This window comes from Uloborus diversus, chromosome 4 (genome assembly GCF_026930045.1).
Source record: "Uloborus diversus isolate 005 chromosome 4, Udiv.v.3.1, whole genome shotgun sequence".
NCBI lineage: Eukaryota > Metazoa > Arthropoda > Arachnida > Araneae > Uloboridae > Uloborus > Uloborus diversus.
The window spans coordinates 47533836-47551572 of NC_072734.1; the positions used below are offsets into that span (position 1 = coordinate 47533836).

At 30.5% G+C, this 17737-nt stretch overlaps 1 protein-coding gene across 2 annotated transcripts in view; it reads left to right on the forward strand.

Annotated features, from left to right (window-relative positions):
• Positions 1-8055: 8055 nt before the first annotated feature.
• The window catches only part of LOC129221536 (FAS-associated factor 2-like), a 56335-nt gene continuing 46653 nt past the window's right edge, over positions 8056-17737 (forward strand). For both annotated transcript variants that reach the window (XM_054856027.1, XM_054856028.1), the window contains exons 1-4: positions 8056-8121; positions 13077-13145; positions 13717-13820; positions 15348-15466. In XM_054856027.1, coding sequence (XP_054712002.1) covers positions 8065-8121; positions 13077-13145; positions 13717-13820; positions 15348-15466 — 349 coding nt within the window. In that variant the 5' untranslated portion in view covers positions 8056-8064. The remainder of the gene's footprint in view (positions 8122-13076; positions 13146-13716; positions 13821-15347; positions 15467-17737) is intronic.

Here is a 17737-nt window from a genome sequence, read left to right on the forward strand (position 1 = left end):
GTTTCATTGGTTCTTTTATAAAAGTTTCCATCTATGGCATTACCCCTCTTCCTGGTTTCTTTAATTTACAATAAATAACAGCTTCCAGTTTCATAATTTTTGCATTTTGCTTGGATACTATTACTAGGTGAACTTTTATGGATTTCCTTTTCTTGACCTTTAATTGTACGTATGGAAGATTCACTCATACCGTCATACCTAATTGTTGTGCTACCCTTCGAAGCATTTTTTGGTTCAGCTTCAGCTTTTCAAGAAGCTTTACCTTTTCTTTAATTGTCAGAAACGTTCTCTTTTCTTTCTATTTTCACCAACTTTAGATAAAGCAGCGCTCCTAGGTGTCGTTATATTTTGTTAAATTTCGCATTTAGAATGAAAAAAAATAATGGAAAATGAGAAGTAGTTATTTATATAAGCGATAAAAGACTAGTACAGTGTGGGTACTTCTGCTCTCAGTGATTCTAAAGGGATGAAGGTCCGTTCACGAAATTGAACTTACTCACCGAGGTTCCTTTCCGAAAATTTTCATGTTGCAGGCGAGGAATTCGCGCTAGCTCAAAAATTCTTTACTGTTGAAAAAATCTCGTTATAGCCATTTCGCGTAAGTCGGATCGCTTTGTAGCGGGAGTCGACTGTATATTGGATATTTTGATATTCATCTGATGTTTTCAACCAATGCAAAGTAAAGTGTTTAGTAACTGCTTCCTTAAATCAGAGTTATTTATTTTCTTATATTATTATTATAATGCATCAACTTTAAAAGTAATTTTTCTTTCATTGTTTATATTCATTTATTACATGTTCATTATTTTGCCTCACCCACTCAAAAAGTAATTCAATTGCATCCGAGTTCATTTCAACCACTCATAAAAATAAATATATAAATAAATAAATATTCAATTTATCAGAGCTTATCTTAATTTGTTGAAATCTTTAGAAAATCAATACTTTTGTCAGGAAATAGAACATTGAAATAAAGGGGAATTCAAATGCTCTAAAACAGTGGTGGCTTTTAAAACTGATTCATGTGGCCAGCTGAAATATCAGGTATAGATAAATGAATTTACTAAAAAATGTGGCTTTATTTTAAAGAATTTAAATTCAAGCATCAGTATATTGAATTATCTATATTTTTACTTCACTTAAATTTATATATTAAAAACAAACAAAAACAGTTTATAATTAATTTCTTTAGCATGCACTCACATTTTTTCAATCACAAGTAAGCGCTTTGATGAGGTAGTGGCATTCACGTAAAAGTTTAAGACAGGAGTTCAATTTTTTTCCCCCCGCAATCTTGACTAAAACCATTAAAAAAATTAATTCATAGTTTTCTGAAAAGTACTCAGGACTGCTGAAATAACACTTTCTGGAGTAAAATTTGTTCAATATAACTGTACCATGTGATTTCATTATAGGATTTGTAGGACCATGGGAGCTATTTTTTGGTCAAAAAATAAAATAAAAAATATTAATATTATTCAAATAATTGGAACCCGTACAACATGACCCACTGTCCAACGTGCCCCACCTCCCCCTACAATTTTGTTGTGGATATTCCTAAGTGAGGTGCAGAAAAAACAAGCAAGTTTCCTCACGGTTCCTAAAAAATTTAGAATCACGAACGTTCATTACTTATTTTAGTCATCATAAACTGATGATTTCTCTTCTTAAGAGCAAAGATGATGCGCAGTAACAAATATGTAGATAATTAAATGAAAAACAATCTATGCTAGTGAAAAGAGATTGATGAATTAGGTAAAATATTCCCCTGTAATATGTGTTTTACTTTTTCAAATGTTTTTAAAACACACCCTGTTATTTGAAATTAAATTTTACAACACACTTAATGCAAAGTAGTTGAAATACAGCTCTATTTCAATTAAAGTGTGTTTATTTATTTTCCATTTATAATTTTATGAACTAGTTTAAATAAACATTCCTGCCAATTGTGCTCAGCTGTATTGATGATTTAGCACATTTGAAGAGTTTTACTTCTGCTTTTAAATTTATTTGCCCTTAATGTTTTTTAAGTTTCTTCCAGATATTCTGCAACTGAAGAAAGCTCAACTACTTGCTGAACTATAGCCCTGATGCAGATGTTCTAGAAAACTCATGATAGTATTGTACTGTTCGCTTAAAGAATTGTATAATAGAATGATCTCCAATATTTAGTTTACAAGGATGTCCAGAAATCATTTTCCAAGTTTTCTTAGCATGACAGCTTTATCAAAACTAATGAAGTTGTTTAAAAAAAATAATGAACTTCCATACATAATATGCCATTCATGTTTGTTATGCTTCTTATTATGCTGATGACTTCAGGAAATTTGTTGCTAAAATGGTCTTTGGACTTTCAGCAATGACATGCAAACCAACAAAAATTCTGTGTTTAAATGCTGAATAGTGTAATTAAATGAAATTTTGATCTTCTTCATACAAACAGTGCTGTATTTCTGATTTGTCACGCTTATCATATTTATTATCATTCATTTGTATAATAATATTGAAATGTATAGAGGTAAAACAAACAATAATTTTGCAACAGAAATTGAGAAATAGCTGGAATTCTGTTTTGAGTCTCTAAATTTAGAGTTTTGAATTTGTTTTGTAAAACAAATGCGTTAAGGTTTATGCTTGTTTGTCATGTAAAAATATTGTTTTCAATTTAGATTTTTAATAAATTTTTCGGTATTCATAAAATTATGAAAGATATATTTAGGTTTGTTTATTTCAGCATTAAATGAACAGTTCATTGATGCTTATTCTCTTTGTGTAGTTATCCAGAAATCCCCCCCCCCCTCTCAAGAAGAGATTTTTCTCCCCACTTAAACTACAGGACAGGATTCAGGGTGGCGACAGATCAGGGAAATCAGTGAGATCAGGGAAAAGTCAGGGAACTTTATTAATCAGGGAAAAGTCAGGGAAATATCAGGGAATTTTGAAAAAATAACAAAAAAATCACGGAAAATTGATTTTATGAAGAAAAAAAAATTTTTTTTTTTTGCTTTACAAAATTAAGTACTCTAATTCCCTATGCATTTTCCGCTAATTATTTGTTCCAAAAAAAAAGTAAAATTAATGAGATGCGATTATACACTGCCGCTCATTAGTGCATCTTTTTTCCTCAAAGTATCCTCGTCAAAGTATTGAATCTTACTTATTAACCACAGGATGAACTTCCTAAGATTGCTTCTGTGTCTGTTAGGTTGTTTATTTTACCTAGCTTAAAATTTCCTTTTACGCTTTCAATGCTACGTAAAATAAACAACCATAAACGCAAAGAGGAACCCTTCATTAATGCCTTAGCTCCTTTGCCTTTATTCCATTGTCCCGAAGTAATTAGCGCATTGTAATCAAGATTTCTGGTTTTTGAATAATACTATAAAAGTTTAAAAGTTATTACTTCTTCGCATTTTTAATTTTATTGCTAAAATTGAACTTTCAGTAAAAAATACTTTGTTTTTTGTCCTTATACTATTTGTTGTCACCAGATTATAAAGGTTTTCTTTTCTTCCGACTTAAGTGATTCTTTAATTTTATAACCAAGTTGTATTCTTCTTTTATATATTTTGAAATTAACCAATTGCTTTTTTTTTTCTTTTTCTTGCATTTCAAAGTTATTTGTTACAAAAGCAATCTAAGATTTTTTTTTTCGTTACATACTGAAATACTGAGTTAACTTGTGTACTTAAGAAAATATCTTTATTTTTTTGATTGTTAAAAGGCTGTATTCATTCATTAAAACTTATGTTCTTGATTAGAGAAAAGCTCCCTATGAATGGATGTCAAATGATTTCATCTGTTTTGCATAAATATGTCAATTAGTTATATAAGAATAACTACATTACTTCTATTCTTTCACTATTACTTGTTATTCTTGCAACTACTATTATACTGTTTGAAAACTTAATTCAAAATAATTTTAATTACTTTTTAGTTCTATCATAAATACACATATGTTTTAAGAGTAACTTTAATAGTTTCTTAAAATTCTTGTGCTAAGTTTTTTTTAATTTTCTATAATCTTTCCATTGTAGAAAAATTTAATGTACTGTTTTGTAGCTCCCCCCCCCCCAAAAAAAAATTGACTTAATATGATTTTTTAACCATTTTATTAAAAAAGTAGCATCTTTTTAAAATATATCTTTAGTTCAACAACTTTACACAACTTAAAACGTTTAAATTACTGCATTTTATTCAAACATACAATGGATTTCAAGTAGAGCCAAGAAAGAAAACCATTATCATTGGTAACGTAAATCAGGGAAATTTGGTGAACTTAATCAGGGAAATCAGGGAAAAGTCAGGGAACTTTTTTTCGCAGTTCCTGTCGCCACCCTGGGATTTGAATAACTGCAAATAACTCCAATTTTGGAAAGGATAGGTAGCAACTGTTATCTTAGTTCACTTCTGACTGTCAATGCACCTTCTCTGTTTCTGACTAAATTCTGGAAGCATTTTTCAGCATGTTGGAATATAGGTCATATTCATCCATCCATGATACAGGGTAATGAATGGAATTGCAATCTATATGAAAAAATCTGAACAAAAATTCAATTTATTTCAATCAAGGGTTTTTTTTTTTTTTTTTTTTTTTTTCACAAACATTCACTTTACAAATAGTATAAAAGAAAATAAATTACAAGCATCAGTATATTTTGCCCTGTCTAATCGAAACTCCCTAATTGAGTAGATGGGAGTAAAGCCTATAACAAAATTTATTTTCTTTCTTTTTCTATGCTTATAAACGACTGAAATTTTTGATTAAACTTGTGTTTTGTCCATAGTTATTAGTTTTAGGAAATGATACTTTGGAGTAAAGAATTTTTAAAAATTTGATAATAATAACCACATTTTGAACATGTGAATATTTTAAAGTTACGTTGCATTTCAGAAAACACAAAGATTAATCTTTGCTTATTTTGTTACTTAAGCAGTTATTGACAATAATAGTTTGCCCCAAAATCTATAAAAACTACAAATTCTGTTTTGGTACCCTGAATTTGATTTTAATTGCCTCATTGAGAAAAATGTCTCTGTTTTCTCTTTTTTTTTGTGTGTGTAAAAATGTTAGAAATTCTATGTTTGTAATAAAGTTTACAGATGTAACCACATCAAAAAATAAATTGAACATTAGAGACTTTTGTTGTAATCTTTATGTGGTAATGACCTGAACTGTTAATATGGAATGAATGAGTTTTCTTCATGCTAAGTTGTATTTAAAATCTCTGTCGAAATTAAATGTAAACATTGCTTTTCCACAAACATTGAAAATAAGTACAAGTCCTCTACTGGTGCTGGGAATGATTTTTTTCTTTGTTTCATTAAGAAACTGTCTACTTTCTTTTCTTTATAATATTGTTTTGATTTGAAAATATTGTTCAAAATGTAAGTAATAGATGCATGATGTGATGCAGAGAAATAAATAAATAACAATAGATACATTTGTTTCTTATTCATATGAGTTGAAAATAAGTCATGTTTCAAATTACACCCCCTCAACTCCTCAATATATTTCTGAATATTTCTATCTACATCAAATTAAAGTAATAATTTTCAACTTTATTCAAATTAATATTTTAACCAAGAGTGCCTACTGAACCACTAAAATATTTAGAGGTTCTTGGTATTCTTTCTTTCTTTTTTTTTTGGGGGGGGGGGGGAGCTGTTACCTCGTTTTGACCATCTACCTATTTCTAGTATCAAGCTTTCAAATTTTCCTTTGCATATTTTTCTTTCAAATTTTTAATTTAATGTTTAACTTAATCATATTTAAATCAGAAAATTGTACAGCATAAACTTAAACATGCAATTTTAATTAGCATTTTTTTTAATAGCAAACCATTTTAATTAGTGATATTGCATTTTAGATGGTTACAGGAAATATTTTTAGATTTAAAACTCTTTACAACGTTTGCCTTTCCGAAACAAAAACAAGCAATTTCTAATGTACATTATCTGTCGTTCATTTATTTATTTTCATTTTCTTACCCTTTTTTATCTCTTTATTTATTTTGAATCAATTAAATTCTAACACATGGAGGTGAGAATTCACATGCTGCGAACCAAAAAAAAAAAGAAATAAAAATTATTACAAAAAAAAAAAAACTGTCGGCAGATTTAAATGGATATATTTTTGCTGAAATTAAAAAATAATAAATTATTCCTTTGTTTTAACTGTAAAAGGCATATGACAGCAAAGTTGCACTTTTTGAAGATTAGCCCATTAGTGACTGAAGTTTTTAATTAAACTAATGTTTTCTTTTTTGAATGAAAATGCTGAAAATTTTGTGTTTTAAATAAAGTTTATAGATACAATAACACCAAAAAGTAAATTGAACAACAGAGATCTATGTTGTTTACAACAACAACAAGATTACAACAATAAGATCATGCTATTGATCTGAAAACTTGCATGAAATAAATGAGTTTTCCTCATGCTAAATTGTTTTCAATTTTTAGTTTTTGCTTTGTCATAAAATTCAAAATAAGTACAAGTCCTTTTTTGGTGCTCTGAATTGTTTTAATTTTGTTTCATTAAAAAAATGTCTACTATCTAACTACCTTTCATTCTAGTATTGTTTTGGTATAAAAATATTGTTGAAAATTTTAAATAATAGATGTGTACTTTCAAGAAATAAATATAAAATAATGGAGACATCTGTTTCTTATGCATATAAGAATGTTGAAAAAATATGTCAAAATACACCCCCCCCCCTCCTTAACTTCCCAATTTATTTCTGAATATTTCTATCTGCATCTAGTTTCAAATAAAAATGACCTCTGATTAATATAATTTCAGTTTTCAACTTTACAAATTAATCTATTAACTAGGTGTGCCCACTAAACCATTAAAATATTCAGAGGTTCTTAATCTCTTTTTTATTTTTTTGGAGTGGGTTGGGGCGAGATAGGATCCCCGCAGTGTGGGGTGCCCCACGTCTTAAGGGGTCCAACGGCCTCTGAAATTAAAGAAAAAAATTGAAAAAACCTAGCACTAAGACTTATTTAATGTTACAAATATACACTGATGGCCTCTGGGAAGGGGCTATACAGATTTTGTTGCAGGGAGGCCTAAAATGTATAGATCCTGTCCTGGGTAGGATACCTTGTTTTAAGCTTCTACATATTTCTTTTATTACTCTTTCAAACTTTCCCTTGCATATACATGGGTGCCACACCCCTAACAGCACCCACCGCCCCCCCGTAGGTGGGCATCCTAGGCATATATTTCCTTTCGGAATTTTTAAGCTAATGCTAAACTTGGTTCCATTTAAATCAGAAAAGTGTATATTTTTCCTTTTATAGAAAAAAAATAAGTAATGCTTTTGATATCAATACAAGAAATATTTCTATGTTCAAAAATCTTTATAAAGCTTAATTTAATGTAGCAAAAACAAGCAATTTTTTATGTTCATTATTTGTTGCTTATTTATTTATTTTAATTTTCTTAATCAGTCTTTATTCTTTCATTCATTTTGAATCAATTAAAATTATAATACAATTTTCGTTGTCTCGGAATCTTTTGATTAATTTAAAATTGATCGTATTAAGAGGATAAGGTTTAAGAAAAAAAATCTGCTCTTAATTTTGCTAACATAGGGCCATTTTGTCTTTTTTAATGTTTGAATCAAAATCGAGCGTTTCATTTATTGACTGCATGCATTTTCGAATCCGCGTGCTTTTACATCCTTCAGAACCCGTTTCAGCCACTCTTCCCGCTCCCGCTTGTGACTATTTTTTGTAACGAAACTCGAAAGCGAACAAGGAGCCAATCTTGCAGCTCGGCGGCAACCCTATCTTCCCCCTGTAACCGGTTGCGTTTTCCGAGCGTAGCTGTTGTCGCAACTCTGAAAACTACGTTTTCATGTAGGGACTCTAGTTTCAATCAACCAATCAACAGCTTAAAATGGCAACCGGTGAAGTAACCGATAGATGATAGAATGCTGCGGTTAGTAACCGGTTGACTGGTGAGGTTCGTCGAACGCAAGCTAAATGATAGTTAAAGTTTGTTAAATCTCTATGGCAACGTAAATAATTATTTTAGAAAGATCTGCAATCACCATGGCGGAAGATGTGCAACTTTCGTCGCAACAAACGGAAAAACTATTGCAGTTTCAGGTATGATGCTTCAAAATTTTAGTCTTTCAAAGCTACATTTTTGTTGTCAAGCTTTTGGTCTTGTATGTGTCGGAATCGAGATATTTCTTGATTCTTATTGTGGGCTGCTTTCAGAACTTAATGGAATTTGTTTATGTTCCAAATTCACCTTTTTATGTATGTTTTTAGCTCCAGTAATCCAAACACAATTATTTTTTTCAAGAAATAATTATGAAACGCTGCATTAATTGTATTTTTGGCATTGTCTTGTCTTCGATTTTTCTTGCTTGCATTGAAGCTCAAAATTTTGATAAAGGGACAACTAACAAAATTTGCGTCATGAGTATCCGAAAAGAAACTTGTTGCGAGAAAGAAACTATCACTTACACTAAGAAAGCACATTTCAAAGGACTAGAATATCACATTTTCCATTTGTATTATGTGACATGACCTGGGGTAATTCATGTTCACTTACGTTTTCTGTGGTAAATTATGTAAACCTTACCTTAGTTTTGTTTGTAAACAGAAATTTTCATAAAATTCAGGATTTGCCAAGTATTTTTTAACAAATTACAAAGTATACACAGATTTACTTTCTTTTGCAATTTGAAGTTTAGATTAGGGTATCAAATTAAGCATCTTTTAATCTGTTTAAATTGTTGTACCTGTATTGTATTGTCAACATTTAAAAGACTTTTTTTGAAAACAGAATCATTATATAATTTGTATTTTAAATCATCATATTTAATCAGAATAAAATAAATATATTGGGGGAAAAATTATTTATGTTACACAATTCAAATTTTATACATATTTTCGGAACTACTTTGATATACCCCCCTAAATCGGAAATTTGGCGACTTTTTTTTCTCGCCAAGCAAAATACCTGTTTTATGGTTCAAAATTCCCTGAAACTTTTCAACAACACTACATACAGTAGGCATATTGAAAGCTAAAAGATAAAAATAATTAATAGAGAAAAAATATAATTTGAAAATACAACCAGATTTGCAGCAAAATACAGTAAATCAGAAATCTGCTTGATCACTTCACAAAGAAATGGCGAATAAATGAAATGGCGCTAAAACATATATGAAATCCAAAAATTGTTGCCACAAAACTTTAAAAAAAAAAAAACTCAAAAAATGGTACAAAATACAAGAAAATATTAAATTTGGAAACAACAAAAACCTAAAAGCTGAAAAAACCTAAATTGGCAACACCAAAATAAGAAACAGCAACCCTAAATGGTCCGTAGGGAGTGCCAGATTTGGCGCGTAGTTTTTGGGGGGGTATATCAAAGTTATACCATATTTTCTTCCCAGGGTGAGAAAACAACGAGCTTTTCTAACATATTTTGAGTTATGTTTTACCGTATCTACTTAAATTTTTAATGTATCAGAATTAGTTTCGAGATAAAATTAGTAGCTATACCTTCTTAATATGCCAAAGAAAGTATTATGTTTTTGATCTGTATATCCAAAAACTGTTATAGCTTTATTTTATAAGTTAATAAGCAGTGAAAATTTGCAGTACAGACCAGGGTTGGCAAAAACCCGGGTTTTTTTAAAAAAGCCCATGGACCCAGGGTTTTTTTGGGTTTTTTTAAATAAAACCCAAAAAAAACCCAACTAAAGCTGGGTTTTTTAAAAGAAATGTGGGTTTTTTTGTCTTTTTTTTAGGGAAAATGTAGGGTACTTGTAGCATATTGTAGCGTAAGTATATGAACAAAGCACAAGAATTGTCTTGGGGTAAAAAAAACTGGAAAACGAGTTAAAATTCAGCGTTTTCTGAAGAAGAGTATGAAAGACGACGAAACCCAAGAATGGTGAAGTTTCAGATTTTTTAGTTTCCATGATTACCAACAGTTAAGGCAAAAATACTTCTTGAGTGATAAAATCTATTGTTCGTTTTTAATTACTACTTTTTTTTTTTTTTTTTGCATTTTACTTTATTGTATTTTATTTTTTTATGCAAAACTACTGTAGAACCTCAAGTAGTTTAAATCCCTATTTACTGAATTCCAGCTTAATCAAGACATTTCTTTGAATTTTATGTTGCCTGTTTTTCTATTTCTGTGTACAGATTAAGAAATATTAAACTTTTTTGTAAGATAATGAAAATACTGTACATCCTATTCTGTTTTCTGTCCGACCATTTGTAAAACCTGTTAATTTCTAAAAACAATATAACTTGTTAATTCGAAATTTGTGACGTGTCGGGTTGCAGAAAATAATTCACATGAAAGCCTTTTAGCTAGAGTAGTTTCCTCTGTACAATCTACAAATATTGAGAAAATCAGACGTGACAAGACTTAGTCAAGATAATTTGAGTTATTTATTGACCAGTTAAAGATAAAAGTTAAATATATATTTTTAAATCTTTGAAGTATTTTTAATGCCGTTAAGAGTTAAGAAATACTATTAAAGTTCAAAATTCATTTTTTATGTCCATTGTCTGTGGTGAAGAACAAATAAAATAGAAGTTTAAATTGTAAAAGTATTTAAATTAATTACTTTTTTAAAAAACTTCTCAAAAAATTTAAAAAAACCCAAAAGTGGGCTAAATAATGGGTTTTTTTAAATGGGTTTTTTCAAAAAAACCCATTGGGTCCAACCCAATTGGGTCCAATCCGGCCAACCTTGGTACAGACATTTTTAAATGCCATTTATTAGGGGCCATTCATTAATTACGTAAGGGTCCTGAGGGGGAGGACATCATAGGAAAACAAGGGGAGGGGAGACTGGCACCCTCCCTTTTCCTAGTAAGAATCTTAAATCAAAAGGATGCCAGTTCATAAACTAAAAGGTAATCAGGGCGCCATTTTACCGATAAAAGGGCAAGTTGAGTGCATTTTACTTAGAACCGAAGAGCAAGTTGGGCGCAGTTCCCTCTTCCACCCAAGCCTGGGGGAGGGTCTGGTCTGTTATCCATTTCGGTACAGATGTGATATACCCCCCCCCCCATTTGGCGACATCCGATTTTTTGCACAAAATTGAAATATTTTTCTCGCCAATGAGGCGATAAATTTTTAAGCATGGCATCCCTGGTGAAGCTAACCTGTGGTTGGCAACGTGAAGGCGAACTTGTTTACTTGGGTTCTTTACTTGGTTTTACGCAGGAGAGATACGTGTTGTTTTGTGCAATATACCTTACAGGAATGCTTATTTTGTGTTAGTTTAATTCAGTAGTTGTGTTTTGAAGTAAAAACATTAGAAAATGCCAGTTTCTTCAAACTTGAAGGTTAATTAAAAGTTAATTCCAACGTGGTGTGTATCTGTAACCTGCCATTGTCATATGATGTATTGTTTTAGACTGAGTGTGAATATTTATACCATATAAAAAGGTAAGTTCTTTATTTTAGAGTTCAAAAAAAACCTCTCACTTCCAAAATTCTTTGTTTTTACAAATCCTTGAGGGGTTCTTGTAGTTTTTAACTTTATTTTTACTGTATGTAAATTAATTTTACAGAACTAGTACGGTTATTTTGTTCTAAAAGTTAATTCTTATCGATGCCACGAATTATTTAGACATTCTATTAACTTGCCTCCTTTAGGTACTGAATTTTATGTTAACAATTGAAAGTTCTTTTGGTTGTACTCTTAAAAATGCTGAATTTTATTAATAAATCTGCACAATAATGGTGCATATTTCACACTTAAAACTGTGTCATTATTGTACACTGAACGGAAGGAGCCACCCTTGGGTGTCTCCATGAAAATATACATAACTGTGACCATACTCCGACTGTAATGTATGTTAACAGTCGGAGGGATAACGGACCGAGCGGAGCGAGGTCCTGGCGAGCCAGAGGTCTCATATAGTACTTTCGTAATGAGACCGAGGCAGGGCCGGCGAGTCGAGGTCTCATTACGAAAGTACTATGAGACCAAGGGCTCGTATCCCGGAGAAATGATGAAAAAAAATTAATGCATTAATTTCGACTTGTAATTAATACAATAATTTATTTCATTGTATTTTAATATGTTTACAAAAAACCCCTTCCCTGTACATTTTTGAAGCATATATTCGTGATGTTTTTTGTTGTGCTTTTATGTTTTTATGTATATTGTGTTCTGAAGTGCTTTGATCATGTTTTTTTATCTGATTTTTTCCTGTTGGCGCGAAAAAAGCATCGCTAAGAATGATGTATGACATATGTCGTCATACATCGTTTTCTTGGTGACGCTTTCTTGGCGCCAACAGGAAAAAGCCGCCAAGGGTGGGGTATATCACATCAGTTCCTCCATTTCTAACTAATTTGTTAATTATTGTCCCCAAAAAGAATCTTCTCCAGTAAAAATTGAAATTTTATCTTGAGTCATCTATTGTTGCATACAAGTGTTTTCTGTACAACATGTTTTTTGTATGCATGTATGAGATGCTTTGAATCAATATTGTTGTATATTGAGGCTAAACACCTATTTTTGTTGATGCTAAAAGTAATTTTTAAGGAATACATCAATCAGGTTGGAAAACGCTGCAAAAAAACTTGTTTTGATGCAAAAACAGCTGAATCTATCATATCGCCACTGAAAAAGTCTAAGGCTAATATTAACAATGTTATTGTAACAAATTGCTTATGCTTCATAAACTTGCATTTTTTATTATACTGGCTAATTAGTATATGACATAAAATTGAGATAAAGATTTCATTGAAAAAAGAGATTAATTTAAATATCAGCTAAATATGGATTTATTTTGTCTTTCAATCATTGGACAATGTTACTAAGTTATAAAAGAAAACAATGAACTGCTCCAAATGTTATTAATACAAAAAATCTTTTGGCAAAATTAAGTGGCCTGAGCATGAAATTTATTTTTTACTCTCCTGTAAAATTTCTAAAAATTTATTGAGTTAGTTTTAATACCAAATTCTTCATTTACCTTTGTTGTTCTTTTCGTTATTGTCTTGAGAAATCAGGAAAAAATTTTTTCATGCTATTTATGCATATTTTTTCCTCACTGCATTTCAGGACCTGACTGGAATAGAAGATATGGAAAGATGTCGTTATATATTAGATTCACATAGTTGGGATCTGGAGGTAAGTTATTTCAAATAATATTCATGGTTTTAGCTGATATTAGAAAGTCAGTGAGAACTATTTGGACCTCAGTGTTCAGCGATCCTTAAAGAAGGCATTAGTAAACATTAAACTACGTGTTCATCTACAAATGTAAGTCAATAGTTGTGAGTAAATACACAGCTAGTCAAAGGCTCATGAACGACCAAACCTATTTCTGTTTGGGCACTTATGCCTTTAACTCTTGTTCCAATTGTATCGAATAGCGTCAAATGGGGTGTGCACAGAAATTTTGGCAAAGCTTATTTCATTTTTTAAACTCTTATCAAAATGTAATTATGGTCCACTCACAGCAGCTTATGTACATATATAATAATCTTTGTTTATGGATACCTAAATTGGTAATGATTTAAAAACTGGATGATAGTAATTTTAAAAAAAGAAGCTTTGGAGTATGAATTTCTTTGCTGACCTTGTTTCCACATTGAAAAGAGACTCTTCTTTCAAAAACTCTTAATTCTTACAATGAAATATGTTTTATACATAAATATATTAAATTATGTGCATTACTGATAGATTTGTGTTATATTAGGTTGCCACACAAGTCACCTTAAATATGAGGGAAGGTACTCCATCTGTTTACAGGCCTTTACCAAGAACTCCTCCTCCAGTGGTTGCTAGTCCACCAGACCAAAGGTTCTTTCTTCATCATTATTTAAGAATATTTAATTTATAATATTAGAAATCTATGGAGATGAGTTATTGAAAAATATTTATACTGAGAGTTTAACACAGGATAATTTTAGCATTCAATTTCTGAAGAGACACAGAATTTGAATGAAAATATTAAATTATCCATTTTCTGAGACAAGACATCTTTGTATATGTTATATTCGGAACTGATGTGATATACCCCACCCTTGGCGACTTTTTCCTGTTAGCGCCAAGAAAGCGTCGCCAAGAAAACGATGTATGACGACATATGTCATACATTGTTCTTAGCGATGCTTTTTTAGCGCCAACAAGAAAAAATCAGATAAAAAACATGATCAAAGCACTTCAGAACACAATATATATAAAAACAACATAAAACCACACCAAAAAAACATCACGAATATACGCTTCAAAAATACCAGAAACTAGAAAGTTTTTGTACACAAAGAACAATGACTAGAAAGAATTTAAAATGCTTAAATTGACAAATTACTATAACAGCTTACCAATGAAATATGTACCAATAGCTCATACTCTGCTAAAAAAGAGCAAAGCTATTCAAATTGCGATGTTTAAAGCGGAAAACATCCCCAAAATCAATAACTATTTCAGTCAAAAAAGCACTTAGTTACTCACATTTCGATGTATGAAAAGTAGAAATGTCTCGACAGAACATCCTAAACATAAACAATACAAAAATTCCATACATTTATTTGCTATTCAGACATGCTTTCAAAATACCTATTATATTTTACATAAAACAACACCTTTATATTTTTTATATAATGCTGGAGTCAACTTATTTTCAGAAATTCAGTACCTAAAGGAGGCACGTTAATAGAATGTCTAAATAATTCGTGGCATCTATAAGAATTAACTTTTAGAACAAAATAACCGTACTATTTTTGTAAAATTAATTTACATACAGTAAAAATAAAGTTAAAAACTACAAGAACCCCTCAAGGATTTGTAAGAACAAAGAATTTAGGAAGTGAAAGTTTTTTTTTGAAATCTAAAATAAAGAACTTACTTTTTTATGGTATAATTCCTCACACTCAGTCTAAAACAATACATCGTATGACAATGACACGTTACAGATACGCACCACGTTGGAGTTAACTTTTAATTAACGTTCAAGTTTGAAGAAACTGGCATTTTCTAATGTTTTTACTTCAAAACACAACTACTGAATTTAATTTTCTTTGGTGAGTCCCCCCTAACCCCAAGGGTGAGTTCCTCCAAACATTTTTTCCCAGTTGCAGCTCTGAGTTGAGTTTGTTTTTAATTAAGTTTAGCAATGATAAAAAGGTGTTCATTGCATGAACTTAATGAAAAGCTTATTACATGGGATGATACAAGGATATTTGCAGTTTTGGTTAGGTGTTTTGGGAAAAAAACTGAATTGTCTGTTACTGTGGAATTTCTCCGATATATCATTTTTGGACAATAAAATTCTTAAGATTGTGATTAATGCATTATGTTTAAGATAATTCCTTTTGAATCTTACAGAGTCTTTCTTGCTGTGCGTTCTTGGCAACCAACTGGATTGTTAGGATGGAGTTTCTTCTTTGTATCTTATCCCTTCCAATTTGTGTACACCACAATGATGCGTCTAGCAAGGTTTGCATGTATGTTTTTCTATATATTTACAATATAAAGTAAATGAAATGTTTAGTTTTCAATTTTATGATTGTTAAATATCAAATAAGCACCCTCTAGATGTTTTAGTCTGGAGGGTGAATAAAGTAGGTTGCATAAATCTTGATTAGGGATTGCAATACCGGACGAAAAATTCGTTACCAGTATTCGGTATTTTAAAAATGATACTTGGATACTGGTATTTGAAATTTCACAAAAAATGCTTGAAAACATATTGTTTTGTTACCACGTTTCATACCTTTGTACAAAAATAATATTATTTATGAAAACGTATCGTGAACGAATATAAAATGAAGGAACAAATGTCATTAAAAAATCAATAATAGTAAAAAAAAAATAATCTATTGAATTGTCTCTAAGCCTGACACTCATTTTAGTACTCAACTTTCTTACAATTGAAAATACTCTTTCTGAATTCACTCAGGTTGGTGATACTGTTAACAATGCACGATACGTCTCCTCTAAGTGTCTAGAAGTCCTTCATCTAAAAATAATTGTCTCTTGCTTGTTATTTTTTGGATAAATCTTTGTTTGTTGATAAATTTGTGTTGTAAATGTGTTTCTTTTGTATTTTGTGTGTTATTATTTTTGTAATTTTTTCCCGAGAGACGATACTTTTGCGACATTTACATTCTTTTCTCTTGAACAGGAGACTGTTGTTCGCTTTTTATTAGCCCTTTGATTTGAAATTTACAGTAAACTTACTAAATTTGCTCTTGTTAGTTTCTCTAGTTATATAGTTTTAATGAACATTTCTTTATTCTCGTGTTTAATATTGTAGCCTGTTTCTTTCTTTTTTTTCTTTTTTGTAGTTCTCTCTGTTACTTATTTCGTGATTTACATTTTTTTAAAAATGCAACCTAAAGTACAGATTAAAAATTATTTTTTGTTTAATTTTCATGTGTGACCATACTACGCTTGGACATATGATATTTCTATTTAGAATTAGAGCACTATTTCACTTAAGTTTAATCATGTAAATTTTCTACCATGACAAACAATTTTTTTTTTATTATAGTAAAATTTAATAACCCTATTTTATGACGCGCTTAAAAAGGACCTGCGATTTTTGGAATGGAAAACATATCTTACCATTCGGCAACTGAGAAACATCTTACAAAATGAACTTTAATTGCTTTATTTATCTAAACATGAATAAAGATTTTTTAAATTCATTTTTCATAGCCATATTTTCCTACTTTTTATGATTTTAGTTGTTTTTTCTTCAAAGAATATTGCTTATCTAATGAAACATTTCAAATGTACGTGAGTATATCGTGCAGAGAGATCGCTTGTAAATCAAAAGAACGAACGGTCCTCTGATGAACGGATTATTAAAAAGAATGACATTGCGCACCTCTATTTAAAATACACTTGCAAGACTTAGTTATGTGAGAAACTATTTGTTCAGTTACAATGAGATTATAACACTCAAAATTTATTGCTAAAGTTGAGTTTTACCATGAAATACTAAGCAAGTACCTCTGATTGATCAAGCAGAAAGCATTCCTTTGTTTTCCTGGAATTTTTTCTGGGTGAAAATACCAAACAATTCCTGCTAGATCATCACAGTTGTCCTGTGTTTCACTAATACAAACCTTTAATCAGAGTTGCTCTTGATTTTGAAGTCCCCATTATTATAGGGGGACCCACTTACCCTGTATAGCAAAAATTTATGGGGCAAGTGGGGCCCCTCCTTTTAAACACTTATTAATAATGTTTTATGCAAAAATTCTTGTCGCTTTATGAACTTTAAGTTAAACTATACGTGAAAAAATTATTACCATAAAAAAAATCATAAAAACTAACCTGGAAACACTTCTTTGAAAATGATGCTTGAAAAATCAAATTTTTTTTTTTTGACTAAGTGCTATGACCTAGGAAAAAAATCCACAAAGCCCAAATATATGCAAAACCAATCAATGTGATGAAATTTAACATGATCAGTGCAAAAAAATTTGAAAACTTTATCCATATTTCAGTTTTAGGGGGTGACCCACTTATCCCAGTGACCCACCCAGATTGCAACTGAAACCACTTTTAGCTTCTATTGTTGTTTTCAGGAATGTCCCCAAGATAAAAGTTGAGAGAGTGCTCATTCTTAGAATACAATACAAAGGGATTCTTATGAACCTGAGATATTTTGCTATCTGAGCTCTGCCCTGGAGGTCATTGTAAATTCCAGTCTTATCACTAAAACTCCATTGACTGGTCAACAATAGAGAAATAGGGTGATTTTA